The sequence below is a fragment of the Berghia stephanieae genome, chromosome 4 (assembly GCF_034508935.2).
Source record: "Berghia stephanieae isolate SIO BIC M18660-M18661 chromosome 4, UCSD_Bste_1.3, whole genome shotgun sequence".
NCBI lineage: Eukaryota > Metazoa > Mollusca > Gastropoda > Nudibranchia > Aeolidiidae > Berghia > Berghia stephanieae.
In genome coordinates, this window is record NC_088363.1 from 80874471 (window position 1) to 80897413 (window position 22943).

Below are 22943 nucleotides of genomic sequence, written 5' to 3' on the forward strand. Positions count from 1 at the left end.
GAATAAAAAAGGTTGCTTTTTAAAAAGTTAAATTCATGAGTGCTTATTAGATATATTGGGTTCTAATTATTTAAAAGATAAAAGCTACATGCAATTTATCTTTTAAAATAAACAATCTTGTTTTCAGTAAGTGGCCTAAGTTACCCCGGGTGGCCTAAGTAGCCCCAGTTGACGGTACTTGACTTATTGCCGATCGCCTCCTAATCTTCGGACTGGGACGCTTTGGCAGCTTCTCTGATTTGTTGAGTGAGTTCTTTCCACTGATGACGGTCTGCTGCGATGGATCTCAGGTGTTCTAAATCGTTTTCGCATTTCAGTTCTTGTGTGCCATCTAGGCGCTTTAGGTTTTCATTTATCGTAGTGTATATAAAATTGAGCTTTATATAGCGCAATATCCACTAAATGTACTCAAAGCGCTTTACAAGGGGTTCCTGGTCAAAGCAACATTTAACATGTAGGACGGGACATGACGCCTGTTAGGCGATATTACAATTTTTGGACAAAGACAACGCTGTTAACGGCCAGGTACTCATTTTACACCTGAGTACGGTGAGAGAATGTGAGTAAAGAGCCTTTTCCAAGGACTCAACTATGCGCCGAGCACGAAGCTCGAACCCAGGACCTTCCGATCCGAAAGCGAGTGTCATACCACTAGACTACATAGCAGCACTATGCATGTTATGGGTTTTAAAATAAACCAAACTTAAAACAGCCTTTTGTAACACACCAGGGAGCAGGCATTGGTGTATGATAGACATATGAAAAAGTGTGTAGGAGACCGTGCCAGACAAAGGAAAACGCAGCGTGGCTCAGCGGTACAGTCTTTGCTTCCTATCCGAAAGGTACCAAGTTCAATCACCCGCCGCTGCGTTGTGTTGCCCTGAGCAAGTCACCTCGCCCTAGCTCACTTTGTGGTTATTCCAGTCTTCCCTTGGAATAGACCCTAAAGACAAATTTCTCCTTGGGAATGAATAAAGGGAATTTTATTTTATTTTATTTTTTATTTTTTTTAAACCAACACCCCCCCCCCCAAAAAAAAAAAGAAAGAAAATTTTATTTAATTTTTATGCGACTATAATCGTGTGGTGGTGTGACACTCGCTTTCGGATCGGAAGGTCCTGGGTCCGAGCCTAGCGGCGCACAGCTGAGACCTTAGAAAAGGCTCTTTACTCATGCACATTCTCTCTACTTTCTCAAACCACTATACCACATAGCCGCACGAGTTAGACACTCGAATGCAATTTTTAAAATGAAAAATTGAGCTTTATATAGCGCAATATCCACTAAATGTGCTCAAAGCGCTTTACAATTATGGGCTCGATTTAATGTGTCAGCAACGGATATACTTTGCATTGCTTTGAGAGTATTTCCATAGCAACAAGGAGACCATGCCAATTTGTGACCCAACGTCTCAAAACGGTATTATGTCGGGATGACCCAGATGCTAAAATGTCAAATTAAAGGTAAACTGGACAAAATTATGAATTATTGGTATTTAGCAACCTGAAATATGATATTCATTTTCCTCAATAAAGTTTATAAACTCAACGCAAGTCTGACATTTCTGGCTACAAATTTAGTTTTCAGAATCTTTATGATCCCGACTTAATACCGTTTTGAGACGAGGGGTCACATTTGGGTTATTACCCATTTATCCGACTTTCATTAAGTGCCTGTCGATTTTACTTGAAGACAATAAACTCAAGGGATACTACTCATACAGGACCACGACTTTTGGCTATAATAACTTAGTTGTTTCCCTTGCATCATTAATTTGACACTGTCGTGTTATGGTGGGAGTTGGAATTATATTATAAAGTGCATTAAACGGTTCAGTCAAACGCGTTCAAGCTTATGGAGCACGAGCGGCGTAGCCTGGTCATTTAGGAGCATGGGGCTGGATTTGAGATGGGTTGTCGCATATATATATATATATATATATATATATATATATATATATATATATATATATATATAGAGAGAGAGAGAGAGAGAGAGAGAGAGAGAGAGAGAGAGAGAGAGAGGGAGAATTTGATGCACTCAATTATTTTACCAAAATTTGTATGTTCTTTGTAACTTGTTCATCATGCCTGGCTAAAGATAAGCGATAGCCACTGTCAATCTGTGCACCTATGTGAAGAGTACCAACGGTTTTCAATCTAGTGGTGATATTTAAATGTAAGTTAGACTTCTGATGGTTCAATGCTCTCTGTGTTAAATTTTTCAAACAGGTAAATCCACTTCTTGTCCAAGACAATTCTGTATTGCTGTTATCGCCAAACAAAATACAATTAAAAGAAAATAAACTCTTATTTTCTATTCTCACCGATAGCCAAGGAAAACGACTATACCAATCTTTATCAAATTAAATGACCGATTCTGTTTCCCGTCTTTAATAGTGAGTACAAAATCGTTTGGTTGATGGGGACCGAGACTTTTAATCAAAAGTTTATTTTCCCTATTCAAAGAACTGGTATTGATGGTTAACAGATAATCAACGTGATTCATCACACTTAATAATAGCAATTAATTAAAATTTTAAAAACAAACACTGCATACATCAGATTAACACACTCAAGTTAAAAGGGACAATGGGAAATTCAATATCACATGCCTGACACGCCTCGAAGAGGGATGAGTAACAGGTACAACACGATTGCCATCAATGGAACAATTAGGTCATTGTGTGTGGCTGCGAGTAAGAAAGCCACAATGACTCAGTTCAACGTCAAGATGCCTCTTGATGCCCACAGTCATAGCACACGGCAAACGTGAAATGCATCGCCTGGTTGTACCGTGGGAATATGGCTGGAAGCCTTCTCCACCTTTAAAGCCACACGCTGTACTGATTGGTCAGGGGCACGAGTACAACTCGAGCTGTAGTAAATTCAAAGCGGTGTGATTGGTTCAAGTTTTGAGGCTCTGTAAGGGTTTTTTAACACCAGGTCAACAATGAATTTCATTGTTTGTGAAACAGAAAAATTAAAAGTGTGACTTTTTATTGTTAAATTCTTACATACTTTCAAGACAATGACGACCTGTGGCTTAGCCTTAATAGCCTTTAAGGCCCTACGCCACTATGGAGCACGGGTTTAATCCGGTCTTTATAGAGGGGATCATCAGGCAATTGCTTGCTACTCTATAGCTAAGACGCTATCGTCTATCGAAAATTCTAACCGACCCAGCAGCCACCCAGTCCAGGGGGGGGGGGGGAGGGGGGTCTAAACAAAATCTCACTTTCACCCGGGATTTAACGCAGATCCTTTTGGTTTGTGGCGATCAGTTTCTATCAACTGTGCTATTTGAACTCCGAGTTTCAGTTGAATAATGTAGTGTTTGCAAACCACTGCCATTAAAATCAATCTCTAGCTTTTTGACCGGATCAACAAGCCAATGCTAGTTTGAGCTCACCAAATTTATTTTTTAATGAGCTTTTATATAGCGCAATACCCACTAAATGTGCTCAAAGCGCTTTACAAGAGCTCCCTGGCCAACAGCAACATTTAACATCTAGGACAGGACATGACGCCTGTTAGAATTTCAACAATTAGATTTAGAGTCGATTTACTATTGAAGTCCCGGGTTTGAGAGTTTTTGCCTAGAAGAGAGTCATTTAAATCGATCGATATTTGAAGGACGACTATTCTGGCCAAATTTTTAAATATGTGTTTTTCTAGAGTACGGCAGAATTTATGTTTATATCCAACCTCATCTCATCGACAGTAGGTACAGTTGACAGAGCTCCACACACCTCACAATCAAATAGATCGGCGATCCATCAGAGCCATTCGACCCGACATGGAGCCTGAGTTTATCTCGGTTTCTATGGCGTGAAATGGACAAATACAATTGCTTGCTATCCTTTAGATAGGACGCCAGTCTATCGCAAAGTACTTTCCGCCAAATCTAACAGACTCAGCTACCCAGTCACTTTTGGGTAGACAGGGGTGGGGGGGGGGGAGTCAGAAAAAAATCGACTGCACCCGGGATCGATCTAGGTCCCTTTGTGTGTGAAGCGAGTGCTATACCAACTGAGCTATGGGGACCTCCATGATCGGCGATCCAGGATGAGATTATTTCTAGCCCCTGCCAAGCCAACAGTGACTGCTGAGTGGATGTATTAGTTAGATCTAGTGAAAGTGAAACGTGAATTTTTGCTATAAACTACTAGCTTCCTATCCAAAGGATGCAAGCAATTTAAAGCGGAAAAAACCGGGATAAAATAACCTTTGATTATAACGGAGATCATTTTGACCCTTCGCATCAAAACGGTATTAAGTCGGGTTGGTTATGATGTTGAAAATTGAATTTATAGCCAGAAAATCAGACTTGTGTTTATATGTTTTATTGATGAGAATGGATTCCATATTTTCGAGTGCTAATGACAACAATTTATATTTTTGACCAGTTCGACATTTACTTCGGCTTTTAAGCATCTGGTTCGTTCCGACATAATACCGTTTTGAGACGATGGGTCACATTTAACATCAGATTGGTGTAAGCTAGGGTCTCAATACGGTGCGGCTATAATGTAGTCTAATGGTATGACATTCGCATTCGGATCGGAAGGTCCAGGGTTCCAGTCCCGAACTGAACCGCGCATAGTTGAATCCTGGAAACGACACTTTACTCATATTTCCTCACCGTACTCATGTGTAAAATGAGTACCTGGCCGTAAATAGTAAATAGCATCGTCTCTTCCGGAAAACAAACTGTATTATTGCCTAAACGGTGATATGTCTGGCTGTTGGTTAGGGACCCCCCCCCCCCTGTGAAGCGCTTTGAGCAAATCCAGTGGACATTGCTCTAGTTTTCAATAGACAGGTCGTGTGGTCTAATTCTTCCTGTATTTTATTTCCACAGATACAAAAGGGAATTTAGACAACATTAATTCCGAACCACTTCAAGTGGTCAACTATGGTCTGGGCGGCCTCTACGGTCCACATCTTGACACTTTGGTAGGTGTGCTACTCGTATGATTTATTTTTACTCTATTCTCTATACAAACATTATATATATATATATATATATATATATATATATATATATATATATATATAATATCTATATATATATATGATTGTTGGGGACTTGTACATACTGGAGTGTTCGATAATATAAATTAGAGCCTGTAAAATAAAATAAATAAGGACACTCATATTGTATTTTGTCAGGACCATCGTTTCCGTGCTGGTTGCACCTCCTCGGCTGATCATACTGATCGGTCCTTAATTTGACCTTGGCCTTGGGGATCGCGAACGTGACTAATATATTATGTATATTTATCTTGTACCTTTTTACGAAACGGAGCTGTTTCTCACATCAACGAATCGGCTTTGATAATGTAAAATGATAATCAAAACACAAGATAAACACTGAAATGTATGTACCTATTTGGGAGAAATGATTTATTAAAAAATATTCATGTGCGGCTATGTGGTCTAGTGGTATGACACTCGCTTTAGGATCGGAAGGTCCTGGGGACGAGCCTCACTCGGCGCATAGTTGAGTCAATGAAAAGACTCTTTAATTACATTCTCTCACCGTACTCAAGTATAAAATAAGTACCTTGCCGTAAACAGAGTTATATCTGTCGGGGAAAAAAATTCATATTGCCTAACAGGCGTCATGTCTCGTTCTTCATGTTACTTGTTGCTATAGGTCAGGTACCCTTTGTAAAGCGCTTTGAGCACGTTTAGTGGATATTGCGCTGTATAAAAGCTCAAATTTTATTCATAACAGAGATTTTTAACCAGTTTATAAGTGTACGGAAATATAACACAAAATGGGAACGGTCTTTTTTCATGTTTTCGTCCAATCTCGTCATCGATCACATGAGTTGTTGCTGTACAACGATGAAGTTGACGTCACTCTTGTCTTTGTTTGTTTGGGGTTTTTTTGCCATTCATGTTTATGAGTAATACTCACTAAACTGTATTAACCAGACTATAAACGTTTATGGCTACACATCGTTTTGTGTGTTGGTCCGTTATATTTTCGGATTGCAATGTTGTGTATTTATTGGGCAAGCGCATACTATCTACATAGTCTGATTGATAAATTAAGTGAGAACTACTCATAAAAACAAATCTGGATAAAAACTCTTTAGTAAATTTCTCTGTTACTTTCCCTCGTTACTGTATAGATAGTTCGAAGTTGACGTCACTCAGGTCTTTGTTATTGTTTTTGCCATTCGCGTTTATGAGTAGTTCTCACTAAACTGTATTCACAGACAATAAACGATCATGGTTACACACAGTTTTGTGTGTTGGCCAGTTATACTTCCGGATGGCAATGTTGTGAAACTTTTTATCTATTTCTCTATTTATTCTATAATAAATAGTTTATCTTCACCCCCCTCCCCCCATCCCAAAACCAACCACATCAACCCTCCCCCCCCCCCTCCCCTAACCCCGCCCCCCTAATTCCAGCATTCCACCAGCCACACATCTGACACGTCACGACGACATGCCGGCGACAGGCTTGCCACTTGGATGTTTTATGTGAGTATTAAATCACAACAGGGGGTCGTGTAGATCAGTTGATAGAGTACTCACTTCACACGCATAGGAACCGAGATCGATCCCGGGTGCAGTCGATATTTATTTCTTACCCTCCCTGTCCACCGAGCAGTATTGGGCAGCTGGGACTGTTAGATTTGGCGGAATGTACTTTGCAATAGAATCGCGTCCTATCCAAAGGCTAGCAAGCAATTTCTTGTCCGGTTCACCCTATAGAAACCTGGAAAACATCCGGGTCTATGTGTCTAATGGCTCTGAAGGACTATTAATAAGTCAAGACCACGGTATGGTATAACATTAATGGAAATAAAAATTATATAATAATAATTATAATAAATAATAATATAATAATATATGATAATATAATGTTAAATAATAATAATATAAAATAATAATATATAATATAATAATAATAATAATATAATAATAAATAATAATAATATATAATAATAATATAATAATAATAATAATAATGATAATAATAATAATATAATAATAATAATAAATAATAATAATAATAATAATAATAATAATAATATAATAATAAATAATAATAATAATAATAATAATAATAAAAATAATGATAATAATAATAATAATAATAATATAATAATAATAATAATAATAATAATAATAATAATAAATAATAATAATGATAATAATAATAATAATGATATAATATAATAATAATAATATAATAATGATAATAATAATAATAATAATAAAATAAATAATAATAATAATAATGATAATAATAATAATAATAATAATAATAATAATATTATATAATAATAATAATAATAATAATAATAATAATAATAATAATAATAATAATAAATAATAATAATAATAATAATAATAATACTTGAAAATTTGAATATTCGTAATTTTTAGGAGACAAACATTTTAGTTGATATAGTTAACTTTAAACATCAACAATCTACCGTCACGAGCATTAAATCGACGTGCACTTATTTGCAGGTCTGATCAACCAATTCCGTATGGGCTCATTGTTGTAATGGAGGGTGGAAAATGACGCAAAATAGATAATATTGTCCATTACAACAATGTTAAACTAAGCCCATAAGTGTCAGACCTGCATATAGCTATGTACACCTCTGAATAAATATTACTTAAAAATCCTTAGAATTATGTGATTGACAAAAATATTGAGCTACATTTGGCATTTGTGTATTTATTTCAACAGCTTGGAGATGTTCACATTGGAGGTGCTACTGTCTTTCCTCGCATCAACGTCAGTGTCAAACCAATAAAGGTAGGGGTAGAATAGAAAGATTATGATACTATTAGTGCGGCTATGTGGTCTTGTGGTATGACATTCGCTTTCGGATCGGAAGGTCCTGGGTTCGAGCCTCGCTCGGCGCATAGTTGAGTCCTTGGAAAAAGCTCTTTACTCACATGCTCTCACCGAACTCAGGTGTAAAATGAGTACCTGGCCGTTAACAGCGTTGTCTTTGTCCGAAAAATTGTAATATCGCCTAACAGGCGGCATATCGTCCCGTCCTACGTGTTAAATGTTGCTGTTGACCAGGGTCCCTTGTAAAGCGCTTTGAGCACATTTAGTGGATATTGCGCTATATAAAAGCTCTATTATTATTACTATAGCTCCATGATCGGATCCGGGGTAGCGTGGCCCAGCGGTACGGTCTTTGGTTCGTACCCAAAATGTACCGAGTTCGACTTGGCCTTGAGCAAGTCACCTCGCCCCCTAGTTCACTTTGCTGAGCTGCACTGCGGCTGACTCCTGGGTTATTCCAGTCTTCCATTGGAATATAGATAGTATGCGCTTGACTAAGAACCTCATTACATTGCTATCCGGAAGTATAACGGACCAACACACAATACTGTGTGTATCCATGAACGTTTACAGTCATGTCAATACAGTTCAGTGAGCATTACTCATAAACGCGGATGGCAAAAAACAATAACAAAGACCTGAGTCGAACTATCTATAGAAACCAGGATAAACTCCGGCTCTATGGGCCGAATGGCTCTGAATAGCCTACTTCTACCTCTTAATTGTTGAGTAATTTTTGTCTTTTTATGATGGTTTCATTCAGGGCAGCGCCATCTTGTGGTACAACTTACTCCGAAATGGTCAGATAGACAAGAGAACCGTCCACGCCGGATGTCCGGTGGTCATCGGGGACAAGTGGGGTAAGGGAGATAACTCAGTAATAAAAATGATAATTGAATGAACATTAAAAATATAATGAATTCTCTTCCTTACTTACTGAATTCTCTGGTGTTTCGTCAACAGTTGATTGACCATAAAGCATTCATCCTATAGTTACAACGTGTACATATATACAGGTCCGACATCTGAACCCACTTATGGGCCTAGATAAACATTGTTATAATGGACAATATTTTACGTCATTTCTTGAGATTTTCATTACAACACTTAGCTCACAAGGAATTGGGTTATCAGACCTGCAAATAAGTGCACGTCGTATATATTTAAAATAATAATAATAATAATAAATGAGCTTTTATATAGCGCAATATCCATTAAACGTGCTCAAAGCGCTTTACAATGTTATTTTTTCTTTTACTTCTTTGATATAGTATGAATAATATTATGTTTTATGCATTCCTTATTCAGTTGCTAACAAATGGGTGAGAGACACAGACCAGTGGATGACACGCCCCTGCCTGCTGGATCCTTTACTATGATGCAAGCAATAATTAGTGTTGGGAATATCGTATCGAAATGTCGATATATCGATATGAATGACAATGTCGAATTATGTCGATCTTAAAATGCCATATCGATATATATATATATATATATATATATATATATATATATATATATATATATATATATCATGCTTGCAGTTTACCAGGGCTGCCCGATGGTCACGTGCATGGCCAAATTCGGACACACAGAGAATCATTTCTTCATTTTTTTTTGTCATTATCGACTTATAATAATGGATCAAAAACAAAACAAAATCAGTTTACTATGAAAAGTAATGGAGAAACAATGAACTTTTTTGTGAATATGGGTGTTGGGGGCTAGGATGGGGGGGGGGGGGGGCAAGCACATTATCGAAAATGTTATCACTTTTCGATATATCGATGTATAATTCCTTTGCATCGATAAATATTGATATATCGATATTTCAAGTGACGAAAAAGAATTATCGTATCGATAACGAAATGTTGTGATATCGCTCAACACTACAAGCAATGTTCCCCAGTATTAATAATATTACATTAAAAAGTCTACCTATCGGAGTTTGCACACATACTACCATCTTCTTGCCAGTCTGCCGTACTCCAATGTAAACCAATGTTTTGTTTATTCATCCTAACTACGCCACTACCACAGTATCTCATTCATCTGTGGTGTTTCATTCATCCTGTTTTGTTGATAAAGGGGAAACCCGAAACGTTCATTTGATCTGTTTTTGTAATTAAATTGAAGCTTACAATCAATTTCACATTATTATTTATTTCTTCGAGCTTCGAGCAGCAACATTTATATTGCCGTACTCCGGAAAAACCATATTTAAACATTTTGAGAGTTTTTTTTTTGTTTTTTTGTTTGTTTTTTTTTTTTTTTTTGCCAAGATGAGGGTCATTTAACTCTCTCCTTACCAGCCATTTTCAGGATTTTCCCCAAAAGTTCACACCCAACTAACATAAAAATAGATTTTTTTATCACTCAAACACGATAGCAGTAAAGTTCTTGCGATACATAATTTCTTTAGCAAAACATGCTCTACAACACATTGGTCATTTTCTTTAAACTTTATGATGTAGACTACAAGAGAAATTTGAATAATAAAAATGTTAGTTGTATCGTAACGAATGTGACGATTTTCCTATAGTTTGTAAGGAGAGGGTTAAATCGATCGATATAATTTGAGGGCGAGTTTTCTGGCCAAATTTTTAAATATGGGTTTTTTTTTTCCAGTGCACGGCATGGCTGCGTCATAGTTATGATTACGCAATCGTCTACAAGTAGGTCGTATCTTAACTCACTCAATCCTAGAGATTTTTGCTACTTTTCAAAATTGGAAAAAAAATAATCTATTAAAAATGAGCATGTACATAGATAGTTTTATTCAACTATTATTAACATACAAAAACTAAAAACATTAAAACTTTGAACTATCTATATAGATAGAACGAAGATGACGTCATTCTGGTCTTTGTTATTGTTTTTTGCCATCCACGTTTGTGAGTACTTCTCACTAAACTGTATGAACCAGACTATACAAGTTCATGGTTACACATAGTTTTGTGTGTTGGTCCGTTATACTTCCGGATGGCAATGTTGTGAGCTTCTTGGCCAAGAGCATACTATCTATAGATAGAACGAAATTGACGTCACTCAGTTCTCTGTAATTTTTTTAGCCAGCCATTTTTATGAGTTGTTCTCACTAAATTGTATCAGACTACTGATGCATTGCACTTAGTTAAAATTCTCATAGCATCCCCCGGCTGGATATGGAATAATTTTTTGCCCACCAATCAAGGAGCTGAATGGGAGCGATCTATAGATAGAATGCGCTAGGCCAAGGAGTTAACAACATTGCCATCCGGAAGTATAACGGACCAACACACAAACTCTGTGTAACCATGAACTTTTATAGTCTGGTTAATACAGTTTAGTGAGAACAACTCACAAACGCGGATGGCAAAACAATAACAAAGGCCTGAGTGACGTCATCTGCATACTATCTATATTCATGTTTTCGTCCAACCGAGTCATCAATCACGTGATTTGTTGCTGTCCAACAATTGGATATTTCTGAACACGCTGCTTTGTTTATGAAAGTTGTAAACTTACCCATGTGTCAAGCTGAACACAATGACCAATCGCGTAATGTTAGATAGTTCAAAATCTGTGAAAACTTATCACTATGTAGGTCACTTTGAGCACATTTTGCAATGTGATCAATGACCTCGAGCACATGGAAAGTTAATATAGATCATGCCAATTGGTTAAGAATGCATTCACCGTATAAACGTTTACGGTCTCAAGTATTTCTGTGTTGTTATAACATTGATCCGGCGGGCAGAAAATGTTGCTAATTTCTTTCATTATATCGATGCTTTGCCTTTAAGTAAAATATTTGTCACTCCTGTCGGTTAGACCATTCGCATCAACACATTACATAACAATGAATAACTGTAAATGTTTATATTCTGATTGATAGAATTTAAAGAGAACTAATCACCTACATGCCGTCTACAAACAAGAGAATGGCGTAAAATTCATTCATTATAGTATAAGGCATTCATGTTAGATACAATGTCTTGGAGTTTTCACGATTTTCGACGATTGTTTTACGAGTAGCATCCACAGATTTTGAGTATAGATAGTATGCAGATGACGTCACTCAGGCCTTTGTTATTGTTTTTGCCATCCGCGTTTGTGAGTTGTTCTCACTAAACTGTATTAACCAGACTATAAAAGTTCATGGTTACACAGAGTTTGTGTGTTGGTCCGTTATACTTCCGGATGGCAATGTTGTGAATGAACTCCTTGGCCAAGCGCATTCTATCTATTGGACTGAAATTTTGCATGTATTATTTAACCTTACCAAGAACATTACTGTATTAACAGATTAATGTCATAGGAGTATGGACGTGTCTGCTCTCTTCTATGTCTATGCTCTTCACTTGCCATGACCAATGTAATAATATATTTGTGTTGAAGGTACAATGTTTGTTAAGTTTGAATAAAAAAAATACATTGATATTATAGAGAAATGTGTTTGTGTTCTGATTAATCTCCTTATATTTTGAAGCGTTACTTTTATAGTATGTATTAGTGTCATAATATAATATATTGGCGGCAGCGTGGCCCAGCGGTACGGTCTTTGCTTTGAACCCGAAAGGTACCGAGTTCGATCACCCGCCGCGGCGCTGTGTGCCCTTGAGCAAGTCACCTCGCCCTAGCTCAATTTGCGGCGCTGTACTGCGGCTGACGCCTGGGTTATTCCAGTCTTCCTTTGGAATAGACCCTAGAGAAAATTTCCCCTATGGAATGAATATAATGAGTTTTATTTATTTATTTATTTTTTTAATTGTCTCTACAAATGTTATAAACCTCTCCGACCTGGTTCAACTCCCTCTATACCGATTATTTTCAGGATTTCCCCCCAAAATGTCACAGCCACCAAGCACAAAAATAGATTTTCTTACTCAATCAGAAAAGCAACAAGAACATTCTATATAGGTAGTATGCGCTTGGCTAAGAAGCTCATAACATTGCCATCCGGAAGTATAACGGACCAACACACAAAACTGTGTGTATCCATGTACGTTTATAGTCAGGTTAATACAGTTCAGTGAGCATTAATCATAAACGCGGATGGCAAAAAACAATAACAAAGACCTGAGTGACGTCATCTTCGAACTATCTATACTAGATATTGTTCAGCAAAATGAGTTCCACAACGCAATGTCAATATTTTATTTATATCTATCTATAATCATTTTTTTTTCTTTATAATAAAGACAGAAGTTCAAGAATAAAAATATACGATTATTACACTCTTGCTTTTTGGAATTCCGGACGTGTTCTCAACCGCTGCACCAGCTTGCGAGTGCCCGTTGGGAACAAAGTTCGAATTCCAAAACGCGAGAGTGTAAGACATCTTTTATTCTACCCCTCAATACATTCCGATTTCGTCATCTCTAAGTAAAAGACATTTTCAAAACTATTTAAATGATACTTCTTTATTCAAAAATCTAATTTTCGTGAAATTCACGTTTGATAATCTGACGTCACAAATAATTATTGTAAACTTGATATCGTTACGCGTTACTATTTAGAGAGAGGGTAGAATAATTTTAATTAAAACTCGTTATATTTTATCGTGCAATAACAACATACTCGCAAGCTCGTAGTATTATTGGACACGATATAAAGAACTCGTTTAATAAATACCAAAAAAATGAAAGAATCGTATAATGTTTACGTTCTGTTGATACTATTTTCCCCCCATTTATTTCATTCCGACATCATATCAGATCCACGCGGCGCGTTACACAGTATATGGGTTACCTTTAGATAAATTGTGCGGCTATTTAAACTGAGCTTTATATAGCGCAATATCCACTAAATGTGCTCAAAGCGCTTTACAAAGGGTCCCTGGTCAACAGCAACATTTAACATGTAGGACGGAACATGACGCCTGTTAGGCAATATTACAATTTTTCGGACAAAGACTACGCTGTTAACGGCCAGGTACTCATTTTAAACCTGAGTACGGTGAGAGAATGTGATTAAAGAGTCTTTTCCAAGGACTCAACAATGCACCGAGCGCGAGGCTCGAACCCAGGACCTTCCGATCCGAAAGCGAGTGTCATACCACTAGACCACATAGCCGCACTGCTATGTGGTCAAGTGATATGACACTCGCTTTCGGATTGAGGGCCCTGGGTTCGAGCCTCACTTGATCTATAGTTGAGTCCTTGGAAAAGGCTCTTTTCTCACAAACTCGACTCAGGTGTAAAATTAGTACCTGCCGTAAACAGCGTTGTCTATATTGGAAAGAAATGTATTATTGTCGAATCACGTGTGAACACAATAGATTTAAAAACATTCAAACAAAGATTATCAAAGTTCTTCAGCCTAAACACAAACAATAGCTGTCATGGACCCTTTGCAAAGCGCTTTGAGTACGTTTAGTGGTCACCCTGCAAAGTCAAAGGTCTTGAGGATAGGTACGCGTCAAAGGGAGCAGATCAAAGTAAAAGATCAGGAACTCAAAGATATAGACACTTTCTGCTATCTCGGGAGTATATTTGATAAGGATGGAGGCACGGAAGCAGAGGTGAAAGCACGAATAGGAAAGGCACAGGCTGCATTCACATCTTTGAACAGAGTTTGGAGAACTAAAGATATCTCCCTTCGACTAAAGCTAAGACTTTTCAACTCAAACGTGAAGTCTGTCCTACTGTTTGGATGTGAAACTTGGAATGCATCATAGGCATCTATAAGGAGGGTACAGATTTTCGTAAACAGGTGCATGCGTAAGCTACTCAGAATAAAATGGATGGATAGAATAAAAAATGAAGAAGTATGGAAAAGAACACAGCAGAAACCAGTGGGAGACGAAATAAGAAGAAGACGATGGAGGTGGATTGGACACACGCTTAGAAAGAATGACTCAACTATAACAAAGAAAGTATTGGACTGGAACCCTCAGGGCATAAGATCAAGGGGGAGGCCACGAGGAACATGGAGAAGAATTAAAGAAGCTGATTTCCAGAGAAGTGGTAAGACATGGAATGAGATTTTAAAAAGTTAGCTCAGGATAGAGAAGGATGGAAACTGTTTGTCTGTGGCCTATACACTGACCCAGGGTGAAAAAGGCAATGATGATGATGATGATGAGTTGATGTCGCGCTATATAAAAGGAGAACTTTAAAACATAATTCAATAAGATCTCTAGCACTGAATTATACACACAGTTCATCCAATAACATTGGGGGGTCCTGGTAGCTCAGTTGGTAGAGTACTTGTTTTACACTCAAAGGGCCCAAGAGATCGATCCCAGGTGAAGCCGGGATTATCATTTAATTTTTTCTGCCCCCCCCCTCCCCTCCCCGCCCCCTGTCCACCCACCCAGCAGTGATTGGGTAGCTGGGTCTATTACATTTGGCGGCAAATATTTTGCGATACACTATCATCCTATCCAAAGGATTACAAGCAATTGATATTGACCGTTTCACGCTACAGAAACCGGGATAAACTCCGGCTCCGTGCGGCTCGTGTCTCTAAAAGTTTAATTCATTAATTTTTTTTTCAACCGATGTTTTCAAAAAGTATGTCGCGAATCAAGTTTAATTTCGAAAGAGGTCACTTAAGGTCAACATATTGATTAAAGAAAACATGCAGATGCGTTACAAAATAGTATGGTGTATTGTACAATTGTGATGCAGATACAAACACACAAAACAAAACAAAACAACAAAAAATAAAGAAAAAAGACAACATAATGTTAAGAAATTATTAGAATGATTTAAAAAAGTAATGCATTGCTGTCCAATTTTGATGATGTTAACGAAAGTAACAATGTAAATGATTACAACAAGATATGAAGTGAGTAGAAAAGTGCCAGAAGACAATAGAGAATAAAAAATTTTTTCGCGGCGGTGGTGGGGTTTGAACCTGCGACCTTATTGGTACGACAACTCCGCCTGGCAGGTGAGAGCGTGGCTCTACCGTGTGAGCTATCCACGAACACAAAAATATTCGTTTCAAACCCAAAGTCATTTCTAGATCCCTCTCTCACCCACTTCTTGAGATCGCCGATTCGTTCGCCACCATCGCGAAGTAATTTTGACCAGCAGTTAAGCTTAATAGCCAATATTCTCATCACAAACATATAACATAGAAACGATTGAGACATTGAGTATGCTCCGGTGTATGGGGTGAATTTTTAATTCAGAAAAGTGAGTGGAGCAGGCACTTATGTTGGTAACAACAAGATATGAAGTGAGTAGAAAAGTGCCAGAAGACAATAAAAAATTTTATTCTCTATTGTCTTCTGGCACTTTTCTACTCACTTCATATCTTGTTGTTACCAACATAAGTGCCTGCTCCACTCACTTTTCTGAATGTAAATGATTAACATTTGCAATATTACATAATATAATGTTGGTTAATATATCGACATGCAGGATATTGATGTTGTTAAAAGTAGTGATAACGTAAATGATTAATATATATATAAATATATATATATATATATATATATATATATATATATATATATATATATATATATATATATATATATATATATATTGGTCAGAATCAGCGTGGGTGCGCAACCGGATGCGCGGGTTGACGGAGGTAGGAAACAATAACAAACCCACATGGTTGCCATTACCTCCACCATCATTCTCGCTCACGGTTTGTGGAAAGCACTTCATTACAGGCACGTAATAGTGAATCTAGTTTTTGTTTTGAACATTTCTATTATTATTCTTTGTAAATTGACCCATATTAAAAGAACATACAAACAAAACAGGCATGACCAGTCACTAACAATGCCGTGTAGTGTGTAGACAGTAACACAGTACGGTGAACATGACTGACACTGGGATCGGAATGTCGGAACCCATGAGTCGTTCGCAACTCTGCCTCACGTATTCATTTAATTTTTATTAAGCTTGCGTAAAACATACAAACAAAAAAGACATGACCAGTCACTAACAATGCAGTGTAGTGTGTAGACAGTAACACGGTACGGTGAACATGAATGACACTGGGATCGGAATGTCGGAACCCAGTAGTCGTTCGCAACTCAGCCTCGCGTACTCATTTAATCAGTCGATTTAAATTTCATTTAGCTTGCCTATTCTTCAAGTTTATGATATATTCACTTTTTCTATTTAAAAAGGGTAATCCAAACAGACCATAAAAACGATTTTATAATAAGCCGACTTCAACTTCCATCACTTACGACACGAACTTATTTTGGGTGTTTTTTTTTAACAAAACTGTTTGACTCAAACTAAAGCTTCGGCATTGGATAAGGAGCGAGGTCCCTGTTGCCATCTTGCTTAGTTTATACAGAGACTGGGTTGCCAGCTTGGCTGTTCTTGATAAATAGTAGTAAATAGCACAACCTTGTGCAATGAGAGATAGAGAGAGAGAGAGAGAGAGATTTTGAACAAAAAACGAATATCTCTCTCTCTCTTACCCTCTCTCTCTTTTCTCTCTCTCTCTCTCTCTCTCCCTCTCTCTCTCTCTTCCTATTTCATCTGTCACACTGTTTGACAATCTTCTTCACCTGGCTCACTTGTACTTGTAATATCGGGTGTAAGGTAAAATTTTGAACAATTATTATTATTTATAAAATGCAGAAACTTTGCAAATAAACCGATAGACTAGATATTAATTCGATTCGAAAAGTGGAACACAAAAGGAGAATTTGCGAATACCCGGTCCAGACATAAGCGTCATGGTCTTATTTATAAAGTGCAGAATCTTTGCAAATAAACGGATAAAATAGAGATTCATTCGATTCGAAAAGTGGAACACAAAAGCAGAATTTGCGAATGCCCGGTCCAGACATAAGCGTTATGGTCTTATTTATAAAGTGCAGAAACTTTGCAAATAAACGGATAAGATAGAGATTCATTCGATTCGAAAAGTGGAACACAAAAGCAGAATTTGCGAATGCCCGGTCCAGACATAAGCGTTATGGTCTTATTTATAAAGTGCAGAAACTTTGCAAATAAACGGATAAGATAGAGATTCATTCGATTCGAAAAGTGGAACACAAAAGCAGAATTTGCGAATGCCCGGTCCAGACATAAGCGCTATGGTCTTATTTATAAAGTGCAGAAACTGTGCAAATAAACGGATAAGATAGAGATTCATTCGATTCGAAAAGTGGAACACAAAAGCAGAATCTGCGAATGCCCGGTCCAGACATAAGCGTTATGGTCTTATTTATAAAGTGCAGAAACTTTGCAAATAAACGGATAGACTAGATGTTATTTCGATTCGAAAAGTGGAACACAAAAGCAGAATTTGCGAATGCCCGGTCCAGACATAAGCGTTATGGTCTTATTAATAAAATGCAGAAACTTTGCAAATAAACGGATAGACTAGATATTAATTCGATTCGAAAAGTGGAACACAAAAGCAGAATTTGCGAATGCCTGGTCCAGACATAAGCGCTATGGTCTTATTTATAAAGTGCAGAAACTTTGCAAACTAAACGGAAAAAATAGAGATTAATTCTAATCGAACAGTGGAACACAAAGGCAGAATTTGCGAACAACCGGTCCAGACATAAGCGTTATGGTCTTATTTCTAAAGTGCAGAAAATTTGCAAATATACGGATAAGATAGAGATTAATTCGATTCGAAAAGTGGAACACAAAAGCAGAATTTGTGAATACCCGGTCCAGGCATAAGCGTCATGGTCTTGTTTAAATGAAACAATGCCATTTAAAAAAATATATGGTCAATGACTAATTAAGCTAAATATGCGGAGTTCAATTAGATAACTTGATCTGTGAATTTTTTTTATAATTAGCTGTTTTTATTCTCCATCATTTAGGTTATGTGATTAAGTTTATAATTGAAATACAAACTTTATCTCACTTATCAATGTTTTGCAATAAAGGAGAGTGTGAGTGAACCTGAGCAAAGGAAATTATTTGAGAGAGTGATATTTATCATACTTTTCAGTTTGTAGTTGAATTCTAGAATGGATTCTTTATAGTTCTCATTGATTGTATGTCAGTGTGTCAGTCTTTAGGACACCGATTACCCTAATGCGGCCACAATTTACAATGTGACGGCCACAAGCCCGTTAAACGCAGAGTGGGGTATTGTTTTTTGCAAGTAATGCTATGGTTTTAATAGGATATCTGTCTCCTATTAAAATACATTCCTGTGTTGGATTTTGGATTAAATTCATGTCTTCTTCGGATTTTGGGATATTTAATTTTCATGGATTGTTATTGTGATTTTCAAGACTATTAATGTAAGTAAATGCCCAAATAGATATTTTTATTCATTTATTCTTTCTTTATTTTTTTTTAGTTTTGTTTTGTTTTGAAGCATTTATTATAAGAAATATTGTACATATGCACTTATACACCAAAGACTATATCCTTTCAACTGCTTATTATTATTATTATTATTATTATTATTATTATTATTATTATTATTATTATTATTATTATTATTATTATTATTATTATTATTGTTATTGTTATTGTTATTGTTATTGTTATTGTTATTGTTATTATTATTATTATTATTATTATTATTATTATTATTATTATTATTATTATTATTATTATTATTATTATTATTATTATTATTATTATTATTATTATTATTATATAATAATGATAATAATTAATAATAAGTGCATTGAGTGAAATCCCAATCATGGTTGCCCAAATAAAACTGGCGCTAGAATCCCGACTACCTGTCTAAACGAATGTTGTTTGTACGATACATACTAACTACACGTTCAATATCGGGGGCAGAAAATATACGTTTGGTTTTATGAAATTAAAACAGTAGTCCCACGTTGTTCTTTGATGTTATTTGTGGTTGCATTTGCTTTGAAACTTACACATTATATTGTGTTACATTGTTTACAAAATATTTCTGGTACTCGTATGCATGTGTAGTCAACGGACCACCGGTCAATCGTGTTCTTTATTATTTTATTATTAATTTTGGCTTGACATCTTACATATGTGAATTTGACAGGTTGTTATGGATGGTAATTATAACATTAAGTGATTTTTAAACATTTTTACGGCGTTTTAAATGTCTTTCTTGCATTCATTGCCGAGCACCTCCACTTTTCTGTTACTATTTTAACGATCAGCTGATTTTCTCTTGCCTCCCCTTTAATTTCGCGGACTTTTTTCAGAACGAGGCGTGGGAGTGGCTAATATATATATATATATATTGACGTTTGGAGTTTTGATGATGCAAACAAAAATAATATAAGATTAACATTTTCAATATTATATCGGTACAGGTAGCGACATGCAGAATGTTGATGTTTACAAAAGTAATATCGTAAGACTAAGATTTGCAATATCTTATTGGTAACGATCATGTCGTGCGGAATTTTGATGATGTTAACAAAAGTGAAAAGTGTAAAAGATTAACGTTTGCAATATTATTATATTGGTAAAGACACTGACATGCGGAATGTTGATGATGTAAACAAAAGTAATGGAACATTAACATTTGCAATATCATATTGGTAAAAATATTGACATGCTGGATTTTGATAATTTTAACAAAAGTAATAATGTAAATGATTAACATAATAATAATAATAATAATAATAATAATAATAATAATAATAATAATAATAATAATAATAATAATAATGATGATAATAATAATAATATAATAATAATAATAATAATAATAATAATAATAATAATAATAATAAGAAGAAGAAGAAGAAGAAGAAGAAGAAGAAGAAGAAGAAGAAGAAGAAGAAGAAGAAGAAGAAGAAGAAGAAGAAGAAGAAGAAGAAGAAAAAATAATAATAATAATAATAATAATAATAATAATAATAATAATAATAATAATAATAATAATAATAATAATAATAATAATAATAATAATAGACCTAAGATCATTAGACCGCAAAACATGTTAAGCTTTAAAGGATATTATAGAAGGGATGGTAAAATTCAAACACATTTTAACGTGTGCGTAGGTACCAATTGCCGTTTTCAAATAACATTTTAATTATAAAGAGATGAGACTATTCTTTGACAAATAACATTTGAGACAACCAAAATGCCTATTTAATACATTTTTCTGAGACAAATCATAGGCGTAGTATCAAAGCTAATGTTCTTAATTTTACATGTTAATGGTAGTTGAATAAAACAATCAAGGACATGCTCATTTTTAATATATTTTTTTCCAATTTTGAAAATTAGAAAAAATCTCTAGGATTGAGTGAGTTAAGAATTTAACCGGAGTTCTTGACAAAGTCAAAACGATTTGAATATGCCGAAAAACCCCGGGGTCTATTTCGACTCTTGGAGGGGCGAAGTTGAATCTGTAGAAAAGGGTGGCACATGCTGCAACAGCACAATGCCGCACAATGGGAGTAATCTATATTCATGTTTTCATTCAACCTAGTCATCGATCACATGATTTGTTTCTGTACAATGATTGGACATTTATCAATAAATGTAAACACGTTATTCTGTATATGAAAGCTGTAAACATAACAATGAGTCATGCTGCATTAAATGACCTAATTGTTACGTTAGTTAGAAATTTCTCAAACTGTTACCAATGATCTCAAGCACACGGAAAGTTAATTTAGATCATCCCCATTAGAAGGCATTACCGATATTTTGAAGTCCTTATCCGATAGGAACCCAAAGCAAAGAAATACCTTTAAAAGTCTGAGGTCACGAGAATACAATCCTAGTGTCTCCACGGGGATTCGAGACGAGACCTTCTGGTTCAAAGGGCGAACGATTTTTTAAACGTCGAGGGAGCAGCGTGGCTCAGAGGTACGGTTTTTGCTTCCTTTCCGAAATGTACCGAGTTGGGATCATTGCCCGCCGCTGGCCTGTGTGACCTTGAGTAACTCACCTCCGCCTAGCCCAATTTGCAGCGCTGCACTGCCCGTTATTCCAGATTTCTCTTAAGACCCTAGAGGAAAATTTCCCATATGGGATGAATAAAGGGAATGTTATTCTTATTTCATTTTTATTAATAATGAGCTGCTATAGGACAAAATAGAAACACAAAAGGAAAGGGACTTCAAAAATGGGTAACAGTTTGGTGTAAAAACACCATCTTCTAAGCTGAAGCATTTGTTGTTTTTGAAAACACATTATCTATAGGCAAGGTTAACCGAATAGTACATACTGTGTTCTTTAACTCTCTCCTTACCAACCATTGGAAAATCGTCACATTCGTTACGACACAACCAACAATTTTCTTTTTCTGATTTCTCTTGTCCATTACAACATTTCAAGAAATGCTTTGGTTACAGCTATAAATACTAAACACTGTGTTGTAGACATCATTTTGCTGAAAATCATTCTGTATAGAATACCCTTGTTACTTTTTTGTTTGATAAGGAAAAGTCTATTTTTGTGTCGGGTGAGTGTGAATTTTCGGTGGAAATTCTAAAAATGGCTGGTAAGGAGAGGGTTAATACAATGACAGTATTTATATAGCGCAATATCCCCTAAATGTTCTTACAGCTTTCTTGACAAAGAATCCCCAGTCAGCATCACCACTTAACATATAAGACAGGGACATGATCTGATTGTTTGGACTGGGAAAAAGACATTTTTTATTTGTTATATTGGAATTTTTAAAAAGTCTTGTATATATAAGATGTCTTATAATGAAATAAAGAATTACATTCTAAGCTATTCTTAATAAAATAAAGACGGATGGTTCTCTGCGTATTGTTTTGGTTCATCCGATTGTAGTCATTGTTTACATATAGCTTGACACTAGAACCCTCTAGGATCTACAGTTTGACGTAATTTTTTAAAGGTTTGTGCGCCGTCTTGTGAGTTTTTGTAAGTAGATCTCAATGTACTTGGTGCTCCCTTTGGTTGGACTATTGATTACAACTCAAGATTTATTTTCTTTTGTGGCCAAAGACTTGTCTTTTGATGTCATTTTTTGGGTCAGTGTCAGGCTATAAGTTAACGATGGCTACGGTCAGGCTATAAGTTAAAGATGGCTACGGTCAGTGTCAGGTTATACGTTCACTATGGCTACTGTCAGTGTCAGGCTATAGTTAACGATGGCTACTGTCAGTGTCAGGCTATAGTTAACGATGGCTACTGTCAGTGTCAGGCTATAGTTAACGATGTCTACTGTCAGTGTCAGGCTATAGTTAACGATGGCTACTGTCAGTGTCAGGCTAT

At 36.0% G+C, this 22943-nt stretch overlaps 2 protein-coding genes across 6 annotated transcripts in view; one reads left to right on the forward strand and one right to left on the reverse strand.

Moving 5' to 3' along the window:
- The window catches only part of LOC144972106 (prolyl 4-hydroxylase subunit alpha-3-like), a 39614-nt gene extending 30286 nt beyond the window's left edge, over window positions 1-9328 (forward strand). For all 3 annotated transcript variants that reach the window (XM_078913195.1, XM_078913194.1, XM_078913196.1), the window contains 5 exons: window positions 4864-4958; window positions 6432-6503; window positions 7729-7797; window positions 8603-8699; window positions 9148-9328. In XM_078913195.1, coding sequence (XP_078769321.1) covers window positions 4864-4958; window positions 6432-6503; window positions 7729-7797; window positions 8603-8699; window positions 9148-9218 — 404 coding nt within the window. In that variant the 3' untranslated portion in view covers window positions 9219-9328. The remainder of the gene's footprint in view (window positions 1-4863; window positions 4959-6431; window positions 6504-7728; window positions 7798-8602; window positions 8700-9147) is intronic.
- Window positions 9329-22324: 12996 nt separating this feature from the next.
- Window positions 22325-22943, reverse strand: part of LOC144971359 (Y+L amino acid transporter 2-like) — a 62062-nt gene continuing 61443 nt past the window's right edge. For all 3 annotated transcript variants that reach the window (XM_078912145.1, XM_078912143.1, XM_078912146.1), the window contains exon 12: window positions 22325-22939. The gene's annotated coding sequence lies outside the window, so the exon portion shown is untranslated. The remainder of the gene's footprint in view (window positions 22940-22943) is intronic.